Source organism: Eschrichtius robustus, chromosome 16 (assembly GCF_028021215.1).
Source record: "Eschrichtius robustus isolate mEscRob2 chromosome 16, mEscRob2.pri, whole genome shotgun sequence".
Taxonomy (NCBI): domain Eukaryota; kingdom Metazoa; phylum Chordata; class Mammalia; order Artiodactyla; family Eschrichtiidae; genus Eschrichtius; species Eschrichtius robustus.
Genome location: NC_090839.1, coordinates 90,039,227 through 90,058,699, shown reverse-complemented (window position 1 = coordinate 90,058,699; position 19,473 = coordinate 90,039,227). Strand labels below are relative to the sequence as shown.

The window sequence follows — 19,473 nt, the reverse complement described above, 5'->3', positions numbered from 1 at the left end:
ACTATTGGACCAATTAAATGTCCCTTTAAAAATGACATTTGTAGGTGTTTTGTGAAAATAAATACCATCCTCCACGGCAGGGCACCTGCAGTGATTAATGAGGTAACGGAAAGTCCCCTGAGCCCAGAGGCAAGGTGCTATTTATGTATGTCCAAAACATGTTTCCTAATTTCCTAATGATAGAGACGTTGAACTTGGATATTGATCTCAAGTTAGTAAGGCCTGTTCAAGCAGAGCGTCTCATCTGGTCAGTTCAGAGAGCAGAAGCCGAACTGCGTCTTGCAGGTGGATATAGCGAGGCTCACCCGCCAGCTCCGCTCCGGCCTGGCCAGGCTTGCGGTGCAGGAAAGCAGGCCCCGGGCCCCGCGCAGCCTGGCAGCCTCGGCTGCTCTGTGCGTGGGCCAGCGGCTCTCACGGCCTGGCCTGTTGTAGGCCCACAGAGCCGAGGTGGCTCCGTGGATTGGGGCTGTCTTTGGGTGGCCTGGCTGGCACTGGCTTGGGCAGTGGTCCTCGGCCAGCTGTCTAGGGGAGCGGTTCTGATGGCCCGGCCAGCTGTCTAGGGGAGCGGTTCTGATGGCCCGGCCAGCTGTCTAGGGGAGCGGTTCTGATGGCCCGGCCAGCTGTCTAGGGGAGCGGTTCTGATGACCTGAGCAAACCTTTGTGCGCGGCATCATGTTCGCCCACGAGCGCATTAAAAACTAGACGAGGAGAAACGGAACCCAGGAGAAACAAGGGCTGCTCCAACAGGGCTGAGCCCTACGTGGTTCTTCTCCACGTTATTTTTGGCCGTTTTAATATCCAGAGTATTGGGTCACATTGATCGAAGCCTTCGATCTCAGCCTTAAAGAAAATGTGGGAGCGTAGGGTAGAAGCTGGGGGCTTGTTCTACCCACAGGCTGGAGCAGGGGGTAGATGGGTCTCCCTGCTGTCCAGAAGCTTGGGGGGAAGGGGCAGGGCCCCCACAGCCAGCCCTGTGAGAGAAAAGGCACTTTCCTGGCAGCCGAAGGAGATGCCACCGAAATGCCACCTCCATCCTCAGGCCCCGTCCACCCTGGCCTGGCCTCAGCCACCCCCGACTCTGCAGAGCACAGCTCAGCCCCCGGGAGCACTCAGGTCCCCTCTGGCTCAGTGGCCACCTGTCCCCAGGCTGAGAAACAGAGGGGGCGCCACCCCTCCCCCCCCACGCTGGCCTCCAGCCTCTGGCTCTTTCTGGCAGATCTACTACTGGGAGGCGGACAGCCAGAACGGGACGGAGAAGATGCGGGTGCTGTTCCTGCCCGAGACCACGGCGAAGCTGAAGAACCTCACCAGCCATACCCAGTACCTGGTCAGCATCTCGGCCTTCAACGCCGCCGGAGACGGGCCCAGGAGTGACCCCCGGCAGGGCCGTACCCACCAGGCCGGTAGGAGGACAGTGTGTTTCCTTTCAGCAGCCTGGGTCACCCCCCTGCCCTGCAGCTGTTCCCCGACCCGCCCTCTCCATTCCCTCGGCGCTCCGCTCTGCCTGTCCTGTGAGCCAGATCCCGCGTAGCTGGGAATTTCTGGGTCCAATTCACGTGGTGTCCCCAGCGCCCAGCCCATGCCTTCTGTGTGGAGCTGCCCCGTAAACGTTCACCAGTGTGAGCAGCGCGGGGCGGTTGGGGGGCCGGCCTTCCATCTGCACAGGGCCTCGTCTGTCACCGGCAGGACTTGCTCCAGGCCCGCAGGGGGTTCTCTCAGGGTCCAGAGCCCGGGGCAGGGGGAGCTCCTTGTGTGCTGACGTGCTGAGCCCAGGCCGCAGTGTCAGCCCCCCGGGCCTCTGGGCCACAGAGACCCCTGGAAGCAGCTGGCAGGCTGTCTCTCAGACACACGCCCCGCGCGGGTCCTAGGGCGTGGCCGGGCTGCCCTGCCGGGGGTCACACTGCCTGTGACCCACTCTCCCCATCTGGGGTGCGTTCTGAGCCGCTCACTCACTCTCCTGGTGACTCTCAGAGTCCCTGGTGGTTTGGGGCGCTTCCTGAGGCTGACCAGGCTTCCCGAGGGAATGGCGGCTGGACCCTGGGTCCCGGGAGCTCTGGGGCCTTCTTGAGACGCAGGGAGTGGAAGGCTGGCAATGTAAGTTAGGGAGCCCATGGGGCACAGACCCACCGGCTCAGGGCTCCCCAGACTTCCGTGGGTTCAGCCTTCCCGGGAACAGGGGCTGCTGAGCGTCAGGCCCCCTGTGAGATGCCCATGACTGGATTGCAGGGGCTGCGTCCTCGGGGCCCGTCCAGCAGCCCAGGAGGGGCTGTCTGTGGCCTCTGAGCGGGAAGGGTCTGGGCGGACCTGTGGGGCCGAGGGTAGGAGGTGGAGGCCCTCGGGCGCTGCGGGCCTGGCGGGTCACAGGGCCAAAGGGCCCCCAGGGACGGGGGAGTACGGAAGGGGGGCAAGTGGGGGCCGACTCAGTGGGCGTTTCTGAGCACGGAGGGGAACCCGGCTACGGGGGGCGTCAGTGCCCACCGGGGTAGGGGCAGCTCTGGGTGCCAGCACCCACCCGGCCCTCCCACGGGGCCCAGGCAGACGGGAGCCACGGGCGGGGTCGGCGTCCTCCCTGGCCCCACAGCCTGCCTCTGCCTCTGCCAGGAGCTTCTTCCAGCTCAGGGTGGCACGTGAGCTCCCCCACCTCCAGACCAAGGGGGACAGTGAGGTGGCCGGGCGCCTGTGGGCTGTCAGATGAGGACCAGTGTGCGGGGGTGTCCTTGGAGGCCTCGGGGCCCCCCAGGAGGGGAGGGGAGAGCCCACGCCTCCCCAGAGGAGCAGGACTGGAGCCCGTGGAAGCCTCCAGCAGGTGCTAGAAGATGGCGCTGTCTGCACTTCATTTTCTGTTTCCATCCATTATTCGTTTTTATGCCTTTGCCATTGCATCTCTCAGGCCCCTTTGTGTTTAAACACCGCCGTTTCCTCTGCTCTTCTCGGGAGGGTCTGAGTTTCTGGTTGACCCTGGGAAGTTCGGAGATGATCGATAAATCTCCTCTTCATCCACGGCATTGCGAATTCACTAAGTTGGAGACACCGTCCAGTAAGATCTCTATTCCGCGCGGAGGCGCAGACACGTACGTAGGTGACGTAAAGGGGCTTCGGCGAGCGTCCTCTCTGTCCTGTCCTCCAGCTCCCGGGACCCCCAGCTTTCTGGCATTCTCGGAAGTAACCTCCACCACGCTGAACGTTTCGTGGGGGGAGCCCACGGCAGCCAATGGCGTCCTGCAGGGCTACCGAGTGGTGTACGAGCCCATAGCGCCTGTCCAAGGTAAGCCTCCCGGCTGCGTGGCACCCACCGTCTACACGGCACGGCGCCGGGAGGGGCGGGTGAACCGGCTGAGGGCGTCCAGGGTTCCACACGGCCCTCTCCGCAGGGCCCCTGACCTGGCCTCTTTATCACCCAAGACCCGCCTCTCCTGCTGCGCCTGGGATCTCAGTGCTCGTCCCACCCTGGGTGCCACGAGCTGGAGCCACGCAGGCAACGGGGCCTGGACGCTTCCCTCGGGTGCTCCCCTGGGGCCGCCTTCATTCTTCCATTTACTCAGCGAGGTTTTCGTTTGTTTTTCGTGGGGGGGGGCGGGGCGGGGATTGGCCCGCACCTTGCGGGATGTTTCCCCACCAGGGATTGAACCCCGGCCACCGCAGTGAAAGTGCCGCGTCCTAACCACTAGACTGCCAGGGAACTCCGCTCAGCAAGTCTGTTTTAAGCGCCTGCTGTGTGCCGGGTGCCGTTCTAGATGCTGGAGTCTGTGGATCCAGGGAAGCTGGGATCTGAGCTGACCCGTTCAACGAGATCCTTGCTTTCCGGAGTGCAGTGAGCTGTGCTCCAGGGAGGAGAGAGCAACACACGAACAGACACACACACACACAAAGTCTGGTAGTGGTCAGCGCCATGAAGAAGAGAGCGGAGCCGCGTGAGAGCGTCGGGCGTGGAGCGGGGGCAGGCGCTGAGAGACAGGAAGGGCCCAGGCGCCCAGCGTCCGAGGCGAGACTGGCCCACAGAGGCTCGGTCACGCGGGGCCTGCAGGGAGGGGGCGATGCCAGTCGTCCGGGCGGCCGCAGGACTAGTGACATGGGGCCGAGGTGGAGCCAGAGGCACAGGGTCTGAGTTACAGGAGACCGGGATCCCCAGCTGAATAAACCCCAGTGCCACCAGGGGGGCTGGCAGGGGGCTCCGGGCGGGGATGATGGACGAGAGAGGAGAGGACAGGGGCAGGGGTGGACAGGGCAGGCGGGAAGGAGCTGGGCCGTGACGGCATGGCTCTGTCCCTGCGCCCCTGCTGTAGCTGGTGCCGCCAGCTCTGTGCTGATTTGATTTCTTATCCACTCGTCTCTGCCCGCTGCCCCACTCCCGGAGCGCACACTGAGGGCCGAGTGGGCATTTCTTTCCGTCCCCACCGTGTGCCCGGCACTGTGGTGCAGAGAAGGGAGGTGAGGCCCCGGTCATAGACACAGACAGACTGTAGAAATTATAGATTATTTAATGTCTGGGGGGAAAAGATATCACCAACACATCAAATGATATTGGCTCTCCATTTAAAGCCATGATAAAAGTTTCCTTTTAAAACAAGCACATTCAAGTAAAACAGGGAGTTGATTTGAAGAAGAAAAGTTAAGCCCTAGATTTTATTTCATCTAATCTACACTGCCATGGCCTGTGAGATTCATTGTTATTTTATGAAGTGCTGAGAAAGAAAAAATGCTTCCACTAAACCACGGCCCGGTCCTCTTGAAGCATCAGTTCCGAGCTGCATCCCAGATCAGAGATGTAAAAATGCGAGGGGGAAAATGTGCGTCTCAGAAAATCGATGAACTTAAGTAAATAACAGTAGAGATGACAGAGGGTCCTTCCTGTCTCGCAGTGAACTTAGGTAAATAACAGTAGAGGCGACGTGTGGATACGGTTTGTAAAACAGCCAAGAGGCTGGGGACCAGCACTGATTTAGCGTGCTCTGCTGTATCCTTTGAGGACCCAGCACCTGTCTGGGGACAGGCGGCCTGGGTGTGGCTTGGGTCGAGGTCCAGAAGGAGACGGGCCACGTTCTTGCTCGTTCAGTGGGGAGGGAGGGCCGAGAATTACTGGAGACTTTCATTTTGCTCACCAGCGTTCCCTGCACACGCATGCACACACACGCACGCACACAGATTCCACGAGCCCAGGTCCCAAACACCTTTTCAAGGGTACTAACCCACTAGTGTCGTTCAGATGAGAGAGGGTTGCCAAGAATGGTGCCTGACAGGCCTCCGCCTCCTTCCTCACCCCAGACCGTGAGTGAGGCTTCCCACGCTTCCGCAAGTAAGCGACTGACTGCTGAGCAGAGCATCTGTGTGGGTAGGTTTGCACAGTCTTTCCAGAAACCCCACGGCCCACACCTGTCTCCTTGGCCTCCAGGCAAGGCCATCGCCCGGCCGGATTCCGCCGCGGGGCCTGTCTGTGCCCCCTGTTACCCTCCTCCGCACGGTCAGGCGTTCGAATTGCTGCCGGGTTGCCGCAAGGCTTCCCCACGCCTGCTCCCCGCCCCCCCCCCCACCCCGCCTCATCGCGGGGGGGCGCAGCAGCTCCGGTTTCCCCGTGTCCTCGGGCTTGAGCTTGCTTGTTTGTTCCACGTTGTTTGGACACTCAGGGTCACCACGAGCAGCTCACAGGGTTCTCCCTGTGCGCCCGTCAACGCGACCCCACCAAGCACGCCGACCAGCAGGGGCTGTCCCTCCGGCACTGCCTACGCACCAGGCCGCACCCACCGCTCTCGTGTGTTCTCCCCTCGGCCTCACCACAGCCCTGCGGGGCGGGCCGCATCTATCCTCAGGCTACAGACAAAGCAGTTGGGCTTCGGGCCCTTAAGACGTTGTCCGCGGCCTACGGTGGGGGAATGGGGGGAGAGGAGGGATTCGAACCCAGGCGGGCGGGTTCAAGAGCCGAGGTCTTATCTGTCACATGATGGGGAACGTCTGGAGCACTTGTGTCTCTGAACGTAGACGTGATGGTGAGCGGCAGAGACGGAGCCCGAGGGGCAGTCAGGAAAGCATTTTGCTTCGCGGCCGCGGGTGGGGCTTGCCGTTCCCTGGGGTGACAGCAGGTGGAGTCACTTCGGTCACAGCCGTCTTCGCCTCGTTTCACAAGTACTGAGACGCCCGCCGTCCGCAGCAGCGCCCCTTGTCTGTGGGGAGGGCCGCTGCTCTCAGCCTGGGTCTCCGGCCAGCGTGCCAGCCCTGCCGTCGGAGCAGGGACGGGGGCTCAGCCCTGCGCTCACCCAGCCGCCGCCCCGGCTCCTGCGCCCTCAGCAGCAAACTGCCCAGATGCCAGGTTCTGACCCACTGACGCCTGCTTGCCTGTCAGGTGGCCGGTCCAGGGCTGGGGCTACCCCACGTGACAGTGACGGCGACAGGAAGCGTCCAGTCCCGCCTGAGGCGTCGCAGGGCTGCCTCCAGCACCAGGCCTGCACTAAGCCGGGCTCCCAACCGCAGACCACCCCACCCCCCCCGACAGCTCCGGCCCTGCTCCCGCTGGGCTGAGGCTGGCCACAGGCCTCGAGCCTCCCCCGGCCCCCCTGGCAACCAGCAAACACCCCTTCCCCAGGAGCAGAGCTCACCGACCCACTGCCCTGGTGCCGCCCTGGTGACCCTGTGACCTTCCCGAAGGGCCCCACTCACCGCCAACCCAGCATCACGTCCCAGGATCCCACCATGAGCCCTCCTGGACCACGGCCTCTGCCAGAACCCCTGACTTAGCCAGATGTACACTAGTCCTGAGCCCTTGCAGTGGCCACGGCTGGCAGCCTCACAGGCCAGAGAGGAGCACGGCCCGGCCGAAGTGGGGCCGTAAGGAGGCCGTCACGTGGGGCGTGGGCAGCGGCTGCCGGTGGCGGTCCCCCTGGTGGTGGGTGTCACGGGTCGAGCACAGGAAGGCCCCAGATCGAGCCCCACTGCGCTCCTCCGGACCTGGCCGCGTGACTCGCAGTGGCCACGGGAGCAGAAACCGCCGTGGGGCGGGCGGAGGCGTGGAAAGCATTTGCACGCGGGAGGCACCCTGTCCTCTCGCTGCTCCGGCAGCCCTGCCGCCTCGTGGACACGCCTGAGCCGGCCCTCGGGGCGATGACAGGGACGTGACCCCTCCATCCTCTTGCCTTGGTGGACATCCGGCCACCTGCCGGGCACGTGAGGACCAGCCACAGCTGCACTCAGGAGCCCGGCCGCGATCGGCCACGCCAGCCGCCTCCCAAGGCCTGCCCAGCAGGATGGCGGGCTGAGCTCCACGGTGGCCGCCACAAGCCCCTGGGTGCTGGGGCAGCGTGGCCACCCGGAGTGGGAGAGGTGCAGCCGGGGACCCAGGTGGATTGCAGCGCCCGGAGTTTAATGTGCTTTCAAACAGTCACTGCAGGGTCTGGGATCCGGGCCTCCTGACACTGCTGTGAGGTGGGCACTGCCCACTCAGGACCGACAGGAAACAGAGGCCTGCAGAGGTCAAGTGCATCACCCGGTGTCACCCGGGGAAGAAGTAACAGGCCTGGGACAGGCTCCAAATCCCGGGGCGTCCGCACTCCCCGTCCCGCCGGCCGACCCCGCGAGTTTCAGAGGGAACCCGCCCTCGGCCGATCCTGGAGCAGCGGCACTCGCCCTGGGCGCCTCTCTGCCAGGGCTCTTTGGGGCATTCTACCTAAGACCGCGCCGTTGCCTAGCTGAGCAGGCCCGACACCGTGGACAGAGTTGTGGGTGAGAACAGAGAGGCTGAACACCAGGCCGCGGCTGTGAAAGCCCCACACAGCTTGCCGGACCCGCTGAGGGCAGGCTGCCCGGCACCTCGGGCCCTGGTCCAGCCCTGGCTGCCCTACGTCCCCACACCTGGGCCCATCCCTCCCCAGCGGCCCCCAGTTCCCCGATTCTATATCTCCTCCCCTTAGGGCAGCTGGCTGATGTGATGGGTGTGCAGGCCTCTTGGAAGGCATCTCCTGGAGAAGCCTGGCCCTCACCCCCTTCGCTGTTGGATCTGGGATTTACGCAGGGAATCATGAAAGTAGTAAGCGGGACTCCGAACCATTTCAGTACTCTCATATGCCTCTGAGGACCCGTGCATCTCCCAGAGATACGGCTGCAAACGTAGGGAGAACCTCAAGCATCTTTATTTTATATTAACTCTCTGTGGTAACGCCGGTTCCCTTGTGAAGATCACCGAGGATATGATATTTTTGTTGATATACACATACACAAGTGTGCGGTAAAGACAGTAAAAAAGCAGTTGTAAAGCAGTGACCTCACCCTGGGGTGACCCTTCTTCATGCCCCCTCCCCCAGGCCCGGGCAGCGTCTGGAGGGACACCCGCAGACCCCGGTCAGGCAGCCTGCAGCCCAGGCCCCGGGAACAGGGGCGTCGATGTGGTACTGCAGTGCTGTGGACCCCGGGTCCCCCAACCAGGAAAGTAGGCCTGGCTGCGTGGGGAGCCCCCAGACCCTCGGAACACTGATTCGTGTTCCTGGGAATCTGATTCCGTAGAAGAGCTATTTTTATGTTTTCTTTCTTACATGTTTGAAATGGAAGTATTTCAGGCGATTGCACCCTGAGGTTTGGAGTGCAGGGCATGGTTTTAAAATTGACTAAATAAATAAGATGCTGACGTGCTTGGGATGGGGTGGAGGGAGGGGAGCAGACTAGCTCTACCTCCTGGTGGGACAATTCACAAAATCTGTGCACGGGGTTGGTTTTGCTCCGAGGAGAAGGAGGCCATTTTTTTAACAAAAAAAGGGGCTGCTCTCCAGGAAAACTTTACATCTGGCAGGATCCCGTGTGTTCACTGCTGACAGTCAACCACGTGTGCAGATTGTCATCCCTGAAACCCCGTTCTGGAGCGAAGCAGCTGAGGGGCGGCCTCTCTGTGCAGAAATGGCCCTGCTTCTCTACCGAAAAGCTCCAATCACACAAGAGCAGCCCAAGTTGCTCCAAAATAACTTGGAAGAGAATCATTTAGCTGAACAAATGTTTTATAAAAGGCGCACTATGAAGACAGTAAACCAACTAGAAGGGGTTCTGGAGACCTGTAGGATCAGAGGAATTTGCTTTGATGACTTTGAAAGCTGGACCCACTTTGTAGCGAGGACGCACGTTGTTGGGCTCTTCTGAGGTCAAGGCCAGCCTAGGATTCAAGGTGCCGATAACACCGGCCCTTCGCAGCGAGGGCAGGTGGCCCCTTGGTCTTGGAAAGGACGGCCGTTCTCTGTGTGTGGGACACGGTGGCGCGGACGCTGGACCCAGGACAGCAGGCACCCGGCGTGGCTCTTCCACACGACCTCTGCTGACTAACAAGTCCTGGAATTGCCCCAGCCTGACATCCTCCTCCAAGAGGTGCCCGACAGATATCGGTGTGTTGAAGGCTCTGAGGAGTCCCACAGTCTAGAGCTTATGTAACTTTTTTTGTTTGAATGCTTCATTTTCAGACTTGTTTTACCAGAGAACCCTATTTTCCCTTCCGGAAAATGCTGCGTTTGTGTAATTTTCAGTTTGTATCCCCCTGCCAAAGTGTCCCACCTCTATTTTCTAATTAAACCTAGTACACCCAGCGTCACATCTGCTCGGTGTCTGTGTTTGTGCGGGAAGCGTCTCTGTGGTGACAGGTTCGTTACGTTTCAGGGTCTGTGGATGAAGTTGTCATGCGTCGCCAAAGCCTTTAGGCCGCAGGGTGGTCCCCGCGGGGGGGCCGCCTTCAGCCCACGCAGAGCCTTGCTCCGTCTCCTCCTCCATGTTCCCCCCCCCGACTAAGTTGGGAAGCCCGAGGTCGCCTCCGACGTGACACAGGGCTTTGTGCAGCTCCGAGCCAAGCGGGGAGGGACCCTCCAGACGTCGGGGGCCTGCCCCCCACCCTTGGTGCCAGTCGCCGGGGTTCTCTCCCCCCGACGTGGCCAGTGAACCGGGACTGAGGGGGGCTCTTCCCTGTGTCGGCACCCGCTTATCAAGCTTAGACTCTAATTGCACTTATCCGTGCTGAAAACCGGCCATTACCACCACTTAACGTCCCAGTGGTGAGAAATGCTTCCTCAGCAAACCCCGCGGCCCCCTCGGTGCTCAGGGCCCCTCTCGCCCTTCCCGGCGGCTCTAGGGGTGAGCAAGGTGGTGACGGTGGACGTGAAGGGGAACTGGCAACGCTGGCTGAAGGTGCGCGACCTCACCAAGGGGGTGACCTACTTCTTCCGAGTGCAAGCGCGGACCATCGCCTACGGGCCCGAGCTGCGGGCCAGCGTCACGGCCGGCCCGGCCGAGGGTGAGTATCGGGCCTCCTTTGTCCGGTCAGGGGTCTCCGGACTCTTTTGGCCCCGCCTTCCAAGGCGTGTGTTACCTAAACGTCTGCACGTGGACGCATTCAGTGCGGGCGAGCAAGTGCTTAGGTGTTAAGCGTGTCCAGTTTGTGTTTGTTTTCTGGAAAAAAAGTAAGAGAAAAGAAGTGCATTCAATTTTTCAAATAAGATACATGAGAAAAATTTAAAGTTTTCCTGTCATGAAGAGGAGCCACGCGGTTCCCACTGCACAAAGGCCCTTGGCCTCTGTTTAAGGGCTTTCGGAGGAGAGGGCAGTGGATCGAGCGGGCACCTCCACGCCTCAGCTCTCTTGATGCTCTGACGGACCCTGTGAGGCCAGTGTCAGCCCCACCCCGACTTTCAAGATGAGGGACCGGGACTGACCCCGGGTGAGCCCGGCCTGGAGACCTAGCAGCAGAGCTGGCCCCTCTGCGGGCCCAGGAGTCCCGGGCCAAAGCCCACCCGCTCTTTTCTCCTCTGTCCACAGGTTCCCCGGGCTCCCCTCGAGACGTCTCGGTCACCAGATCCGCCTCTGAGCTCACCCTGCAGTGGACGGAGGGCCGCGCGGGCAGGACGCCCACCACGGGCTACGTCATCGAGGCCAGGCCCTCAGGTAGGGCGGGCAAAACCCCGAGACGGTGTCTCTGCATCTGTAAAAGAGGGGACGTGTCAGAGCCTGGGGCCTCCCCGGCCCAGCATTTCCCTGATGACGTGGAGACGGAGGGCATTGACTTGAAATGAGAGGCTCCCTCTCACTCCCCAACCCCCTGTTGTTGTTTTTTTTTAATATTTATTTATTATTTATTTATTTATTTTGGCCGCGCCGGGTCTCAGATGCGGCACGCGGGATCTTCGTTGCGGCCTGCGGACTCTTAGTTGCGGCCTGCGGGAGCTAGTTCCCTGAGCAGGGATGGAACCCCATTGGGAGCGCGGAGCCCTACCCACTGGACCACCGGGGAAGCCCCCATCCCCCCGTTTTCATAACCACGGCTGCGCTAGCGGCCTCACGGGCGTCAGACCCATGGCGTTCTGGCCACGTTACCCAGGCTTAGGGGGGGGATGAGTGTCACTCGGATACACGTGCGTGAGAACTTAGGGCCCCTTAAGGACGTCCTCAGCTCACCGGTGAGTCCCGCGCGTGTTTTCAGAGGCTCCGCTCGAGATCTCAGTGGAGGGCGACCTGCTCATTTCGGATCATTATGAACCTTCCTGTTAGTAGTGAAACCCACACGCCATCCGCTGAGAGCGAGGTTGAGATCCGCCCCGACCCCATCCGCCCTAAGAGGGCTTCCGCCTTCTCTCTGTTCAAGTAATACCTAAGGGCGGACACCACTGGAAAGTGAACGATGGTTTGAGTCGGATGTTACAGCTGGAGCTGGGGGGGTATCACCCTCGCAGGAGCCCCGGGCACGTTCACCGCGACCTTCAGATGGCCGTACGGCTCAGCGTGAACATCCGAGCGTGAAAATACACGGCGTGCCAGGGACACACTTGGAAAGCGAATCGCCAGGCCCCGCCGCCAGCTGGACTGCGGCGCCGTGAGCACGTCAGTGTGGTGTTTAAAGAAGCTATTAGACCAAGAGGGAAGGTCCCCAGAGCTGGAGACGCCACTGTGTCGCAGGCCTCCCTCCTCCCACCAAATGGCTTTTGAAAGATTACTGGTTAGAAGTGCCTTCTAGAAACTTCCAAGGAGAAACCTAGTACATAAAACCGAAACAGTTTCTACGTCAAGGCGATGTGAATACTTCTTTGGCTCAAGAATGCCCACGTTCAGCCCCGGGCCTGGGGCATCCCGGCAGTTTCTGATAAGCAGGGCATTTGGCCTTTTCTGGAAATGGAGGGTCCCAAATCCGTGACGGGGCTGGACTCGCCAGAGGCCTCTGTGGTCACGTGTTCCCCCCGTACCTCTGAAAGCAGTGGCCCCCAGAAGAGCCAGCCAGCTCTCTGCTGGCGACATCTGACCCGCGGCACTTTCGGAGATCAACAAGTGCCGTGGCTGAAAGGCCCTGCGAGGTCTGGGCCCAGACTGAGGCAGTGGAGGCTGCACTGACCTGAGGAGGCAAAGCCGTTTGCTCCCCAAATGCAGGGAGAGCGTTTATTGCAGAGGTTGCCTTGCTCAGGCGCACCAAGGGGCTCCATCAGCTTCGACGGGAAAAAATACGTTTTTATCTTCACTAGCCCTCTAACTGAAATTTAGCTTTCCCTTCACTTATAAACACGTGTTAGTTTGCTCGGCTACTGTAACCGAGTACCAAACACTGGGTGGCTTAGATAATAGAAACGTGTTCTCTCTCAGTTCTGGAGGCTGGAACCCCAGATCGAGGTGTCTGCAGGGTTGGTTCCCTCTGGGGGCCATCGGAGAGGATCTGGTCCGGGCCTCTCCCCTGGCTTCTGGCGTGTCGCTAACAACCTTTGCGGGTCCTTGGCTTGTAGCAGAGTCATCAGCCAGACCCCTACCTTCCTCTTCATGTGGCCTCCTCCCTGTGTTCCTGTCTGTGTCCAAACTTCCCCCTTTTAGAAGAACCCCAGTGATACTGGACTAGGGTCCACCCTCATGACCTCATCTTAACTAATTACGTCTGCAAAGACCCTATTTCCAAATAAGGTCGCATTCTGAGATACTAAGGATTAGGCCTTGAAGGTATGAATGATGAGGGGACCCAGTTCAACCCATAACCGTAGGTGAGAAACCACGTAAGTAATTGCAGTACCTGTGAAACCGCCAGCAGTAGAAATCACAGCCACGTTCACATCACGTGCCAGCTGTGCAGAGATTTCCCAAGATCGTTCACACTCATCACGGCGTTGAAATTACGGTCGTCTGCAGACCCTGCTAGACCTTCTTATCGAAAGCGTTCATGAAGAAGCGAAGACTTCTGAGTTCCCTGGGATAAGGGTGTCACCTCAATGCACGTCTCTCCACCACATCTTCCAAAGACCACGTAGCTTAACAAGGGTGCAAAGAAAACCCACGTGATCCAGACCTTCCGCGTAACCAGGAGACGGACGTGACTGTGAACTTGCGGTTACTGCTAGGCATTTAGGTGCATCACCCATATAACTGGTTTCCTTTTCAGTTTTATTTTATGCATGAAAACCATTCTGAGATGGGGTCCTTCAGAGTCAGCAGGTTGCCAGAGGGTCCACGGCACCAAGAAAAGATTAGGACGCCTCGCTCTAGAGGACACGCACCCAAGACTCCCGCCGAGTCGTTTGCTTCTACCTGAAAGCTTGTCTCCCCGACAAGAGTTAAAGATCCCAGTGGACATGTGGCTATAAAAGGGCCACACGAGGCACCCTTGGGGAGATGGTCAGTGTTACCGACCAGGGTTCTTGGCCTCCTTCCTCGATAGAAATTGATCAGAGGCCAGACAGGAAATTCAGGCAAGGCTTTATTGGGGCCCCTGCTGCAGCAGGGGGTGCGAGAACAAACAACAGCTTCCCTTGCTTGCTCACGCCCTGACGGGGGCGGGGCGGGGCTGGGGGAGTGAGCTTGTTCCTTATATGGGGTGAGGGTAGGGGTGTGTCCAGGAGTCGGGCCAGAGGGGAGGCTTAGGTGCTTTGCCCACCTCTTAGGTGGTGTTGTGTGCAGGGGGCATGCTCAGTACCCTGCTTTTGCTCCAGTCTCTTCAAAAGTGGCAATTGGGTTTTTGGGTCTCTGTATCTTTTGGGGTCCAGAATTTGTCCCAACTGGGCATGCACGTAGTTATTTTTAGTCTCATACAGTTTCTTTGGTTTTTGTTTCTCGAGGAGAGACGTGTCCAGGTGCAAGCATTGCAGCAAAGGGTCCCATCAGGACTGTGTCAACATCAGTTTCCCGGTTGCGCTGTACTGTAGTTTCCCAACATGACACCCTTGCGGGGGAACGGGGGGGTTGGAACGCTGGATAAAGGACACATGGGATGCCTGTGCTATTTCCCACAGCTGCATGGGAATCTACAGTTATCTCAAAATAAAAAGCTTAAATTTTTTTTTAAATCTCCACGGATGGTCTGCTCACCCTGGTCACTCAAGTGCACCGTCTCTCTGAAACGAGCACCTTCGCGTCAGGGGTCAGCCTGTGGGGAACGGACCTCCCCGCCAGCCAGAAGCAGGCGCGTGGGCCTGGGATCTTAGCCCTGGTGAGCGCTCGGGGCCGTCCAGGGTGCGGAGGGTGGGCTCTCAGGCTTCCTGGGGAGCTGGTCAATCTCCCCTCGTGCCACCTTCGCTCATCCATCTGCTGTGATGAAGGAAACGGGGTGCTCAGTGGTGACAGGTGCAGCTCCAGGGAGTCTGGAAGGTGGTGCAGCACTGATGGGGTGTCGCCCCACACCCGAGGGCCTCACCCGGACGCGAGCCTTCGGCGGCCAGCTGGCGGTCTGACTCACCGGGTCACTACCAGAAGGTGGAAGGAAGCTGACTCACGGGGACCAAGACGTGCCAGGAAACTGACCTGGAGGACGCTGTCGTTTTCAGCGAGCCCCGAAGATTCTGCTTCACTTTCTCAACACTGGAAAGCAGGTTGCCAGCGATTTCGACTGGACCAGAGCAGGCTGCCGGACTCACCGTCCAGCCACTGAAAGTTGAGAGAGACGCCCTCTCCCCCCGGCCCTCCCCCCTTAACGGAGGCCTGCGGCTGCTCGGAGTCAGATGAAATGCATTTACGGACTGTCAATATTTAAACACCGTGCCAGTACCTTGGGCCTTGGATCTCAGCTGTCATCTATTACAGGCCTCATTACACAGCACAGTAAATGCTGTATCATCTTACTCTCGCCCCGAAGCTCTTTGGCGACACTCTCTCCGGGCAGGGCAGTGGTGTCTGCAGGGAGCTTGGTAGTGGCGTGGGGCCCTGGGAGGGGTAGTTTTTAATAGGGGGCCACCTAGGTTCCCGTCACCGCGGGCGTCTGGAAAGACTGAGCCACTTCGTTGGGTGGCCCTGGGGGCCCCAGGCTGCCTGCCATCTCCCCACCAGGCCTCACCTCCGTCTTGCCCTTGGAAGGCACGGAGCTCGTCCGCTTGGCTGGCGCGGGGCGGGTGGCCAGCAGGCTCCAGCAGCCCGGGCAGGTGGCCCTGCAGCCTTGTGCATCTTCACTTGAACCCCTGCAAATTCTGCTGATGCCCTAACGTGAAAACACCGAATTGAACAGCAGCTGGTGAAATTCACATCGGACTAGGACACACACCCCCTCTCACTCCTGGAGAAGGGCGGTCAGCGAGTGTGGACGCGGCCCCAGACGCCGCAGGACAGCCTTGCCGAAGGTTCATTTCTCGGGTTGGGCGAAGGTTTGTTTCCTCCCGGTCGGTGTTGCTAAGCTCCCAGGAAGGCCGTGGAAACTATGCAGGGGAAACCCTGCCCACTTGCGGTCCTCCTGGGGGCCCCCCAGGCCCCTCCCCGCTCATTCTGTCCACTTCCGATCTTTGCCTGCGGGACTTTTCAACCGAACAAAGGAAAAACATCCGTGCTTTTCGGAAGGTTTAACATCCACGGAAGTTGCCAAGTCAGCGTCCTCTGCCCGAGGGCTGCGGCTGCAGTTCTGACTCTGTCACGGGCCTGTGTTCACTGCTTCTCTCCTTCACGACCCCGAGTCGACAGCCTGTCGGGCTCTGCAGCCCTTTCTCTCTGGGCTGGGTCCTGGTCCTGGGCCATCCTTTGCGTTTCGACGTTCATCTCATTGCGCGTCCTGCCTTCAACAAGGATCGGATAACATACAGTTATTTTATCATCAGATGTATTTAACCTCGGGTGTAAGCCCCACCTGTTTCAGTTCAATTTCCGACCCAGCCCAGTTACACCAAGAGAAGTGGCAGCGTTTAAGACATAAGCAGCTGCCAGGCTCAGAGCTGCAAGCCAACGTCATGGCGCTGGTTATGTGAGTTAGTGGAACCAGAACCCTTGGGCCGTGAATGACAGTTTCACTCAGCGTGGAGACCCTGCTGGACTGTCCACGAGGTCAAACGTCTTTCTTGGCGTCTGCCTTGAAACCTGCCACAGACACACGCTTCTGGGCGTCGGCAGGGTAAGTGGAGCGCGGACCCTGGGATTCGGGAGGGCGGTGTCCCTGCTCCCCGGTTTCGAGGGCACGGCCGGGAGCAGGTGTGCCTGGGCGGCGAGGTGCTGGCCCCGCGGGAGAGAAGCTGCCTTGCGCCAAGCGCCAGAAACAAGTGCAGTCGGGGCAGCGACCCGTGTGGACTGAAGGCGCTTGCTCTCCTCGAGGATATTCAGTATTTGCCGTTCTCCTTTTTTAGTAAACAAATACTGCCATAGGGCAGCCAGGACCGAGAGCTTATATCTTTAAAGGAAACCCAGCCAGTGGGACGCACGTGCGTGGGTGGACCCTCACGCAGCTTTCCTTCCGAGCCCAGCAGGGATGGAGCTGTGTGACCGGAGTGCGGCCTATCGAGCAGCATTCTGCCACGTTTATTTCTCCACGGTTCCCCCACCTTCATACCTCGAGGTGGCGTCTTCCCAGCAGTGTCACAGGAAGGAGAGGCCAGGAAGGCGCTGGGCGTCCAAGAAGGGGAACCAAGCCCAGCAAGATGCCACGGACACCCCGCCACAGACATCAAGATGCCCCGGCCTGAAGGTCGACGTGACTCCCGGGAAGGTGGAAGTCCTGGCACCGCCCGCAGGGCTGGTCTTCAGGCCTCTGGCATCGGCCACCCAGGGATGTGGCTTTGGGAAACACGAGCGATTGCTCTCCTCGGGCCAATCACGAGGTCCCCACGCGAGGGTGATGTAGGAGTAGGAGCGCCCCCAGTGGGGAGGGAAGGCAGGCTGGGGTCTGCTGAGCACCAGGTGGGGTGACCTCGCCTGGAGTCTGGCAGCCGGCTCAATGCATCCCCAGAAAAACACAAGGGCCCACACTCCCCTCAAGTATTGATTGAGAATGTAAATCCAGGCCCGGGGATTATCCTGGTGCGTGGAAAATCAGTTGCACAAATCTCATTATGCTTAATAGTTCTGTAATGTTATTTTCCCCCCTAATTTGTAGACATACTTTTCTCCATCATTGATTTATTGAGATATTTAACAACATAATACAAGCGAGGAAAACAGTCCACAGTGGAGAGACAGAGTGGAGGCTTCGGCAGCCGCCAGGCTTTTCTGCCCGCCGTGATCGCAGTGTGAACGTTAGTGTGGATAAATAGCCCAGGGAATCACAAGCGGAGCCTGAAATGCTGAGTATGCTAATTTTGGAAAGGCGGAATTAAGCAGAATAAAAGTGCGAACTTCCTTCAGAAGGAAATTCTCGTGGTATGACTCCTCCCCTCCCAGCGTTTTTCAATGTAAAGTAAATCGTGTGTTGAGATTCTGTATCAATATTTTAAAATGTTTTTATGAAAAATGCAAATAGTTCCTGGAGCTATGACAGAGCGCTTAAAATAAAATGTGGACTTTAGGTGACAGTAGAGGAAGGGGAAGTAATTCTTTTTCTTCAGTAGCGGGAAAGCATTACAGAAACATTAGTGTAAAAGACATCCAGAGAACCCACTGCAGCAGTGTTCAGGGCTGCTGCAGATGGTCTGGGAATGCCTTTCACACTCTTAAGTCCCTTAATTTCAATGGTTTCAAGCAGTATCCAGTTTACAAGAGTCTGTATTTTTTCTTCAGTCTCTTTCACAGCATAAAATTATCTGTCGTTTTAGAGGGAAAACATGGCACAATTTATTCAGTGTTTAAAGCCCTTAGCACAGTGACTTGCTCATAGTAAGTGCTAAATAAAATGGTGGTGGTTATTATTTACTGAAAGCTTGCCTGTGCCAGGCCCTGTGAAAGGCTATGGGGGCACAAAGATGAATGGATAGGAGGACAGATGGAGGGATGGAGGGATGGATGGATGATGGATGGATGGGTAGATGGAAGGATGAATGGAAGGAGGAAAGGGAAGGGAAGGGAAGGAAAGGAGTAAGGAAGGGGAGATGAATCATGTCAACTGATATTTATTGAACTCTTGAAAAATTCAAGAGCCCAGTGGTGCAAACAGACAGGTAAATGTAGAGAAAGAAGTGTTCTGGAGACCCACTGGCAGAAGCTGCCATCTCTTCCTGGAGTGTAGGAGTGGGTCAAGGCTGGCCTCAAAAAGATGAATCTGAAAGGGTGCAATGACCTTGTTGATTTTCCTCCATCCCCCACCTCCCCCATAGACTTATAAATAGCTCACTGAGAACAGAAATCTCATCTGATCCCCTGTTGGCTGGAACAGGGCCTGACCGAAGAGGGAGCACTTCAGTATTTGTGGATCGGATGCGTGGATGAGTGAGAGGGGGTGGAGGGGGAGGATGCCCGCCACCGCACCGGGGTCTCCAGGCAGAGGGAGTGGCACGTGCAGAGAAAGCGCACCCTCCGTGCCTATTATTCCCCGATCATTCTTGCCAAAGCAGAAATAAATCACTTATGACAATCATGAGTGTAAACCTTAATATTTTTAGAAGGAAAAGAAAGGCTTAAGCTATGACTTGCCATTTGGACATTATTAGTGGTAATGGGTAACTTGGTGAGAAACTACTATAAATGTGAATATTTAGAAAAAAATAATCATCGTACTCCCTTTTTGCCTGCACAGAGATTTATGCCTTTAAAGTCTCATTCACATCCATTCCTTCATTAACCTGTGACTACAAGGGCTTAATCGGTGCAAACTCTAAACCTTATGCAAATACAACTTACACACTAGTGGTCTCTTTCTGTTTACTGTGGGGCTGATCCTCTCAAACATATCTGGTGTTCCAAGGTGTGTGATCAGGTTGGTTTCCAGATAACCCCCGCCCCAGTAAAGCTGTCAGCATGTATGCATGCATATTCAAATGTGCAGGGAGATTCCTCTCCAGATCTCCTGCTGTTTTTAAAAGATCACAAACCTGTGCCTATAAAAGAATTTCTAATTCATGAAGGATCACTATTTCAAATGAACATTTTGGGCCCTGAGCCCACTTTTTACTGAACAACCTCCTTAGAAATTGGATTTATATTTTATTTTGCAAACACTCACAGAGTGTACTGCTTACTAAGCACTTTATCAGTATTAACTTGTTTAACCCTTGCAACACACCTGCGATGTAGATGCCCTTTGTTGTCACCGTTTTACAGATGAGGCACAGAGAGGCTAAGTACTCTCCCTAAGGTCACACAGCTAATGTGCGGTGAGGCAGGCTTCACACCAAGGCTGTCTAGCTTCTTCCTTTATCTCTGCACCTGATTTTCTGACTTTAATTT

General features: G+C 57.9%; 1 protein-coding gene across 3 annotated transcripts in view; it reads left to right on the top strand.

The window, feature by feature from the left end:
* SDK1 (sidekick cell adhesion molecule 1) overlaps window positions 1-19,473 on the top strand; it is a 539,173-nt gene that overhangs the window by 498,956 nt on the left and 20,744 nt on the right. The window contains exons 36-39 of one of the 3 annotated variants that reach the window (XM_068566066.1): window positions 1,217-1,403; window positions 3,128-3,265; window positions 10,082-10,243; window positions 10,765-10,890. In XM_068566066.1, the coding sequence (XP_068422167.1) occupies window positions 1,217-1,403; window positions 3,128-3,265; window positions 10,082-10,243; window positions 10,765-10,890 (613 nt within the window). The remainder of the gene's footprint in view (window positions 1-1,216; window positions 1,404-3,127; window positions 3,266-10,081; window positions 10,244-10,764; window positions 10,891-19,473) is intronic. The other 2 variants (XM_068566067.1, XM_068566068.1) reach the window with 2 other exon arrangements.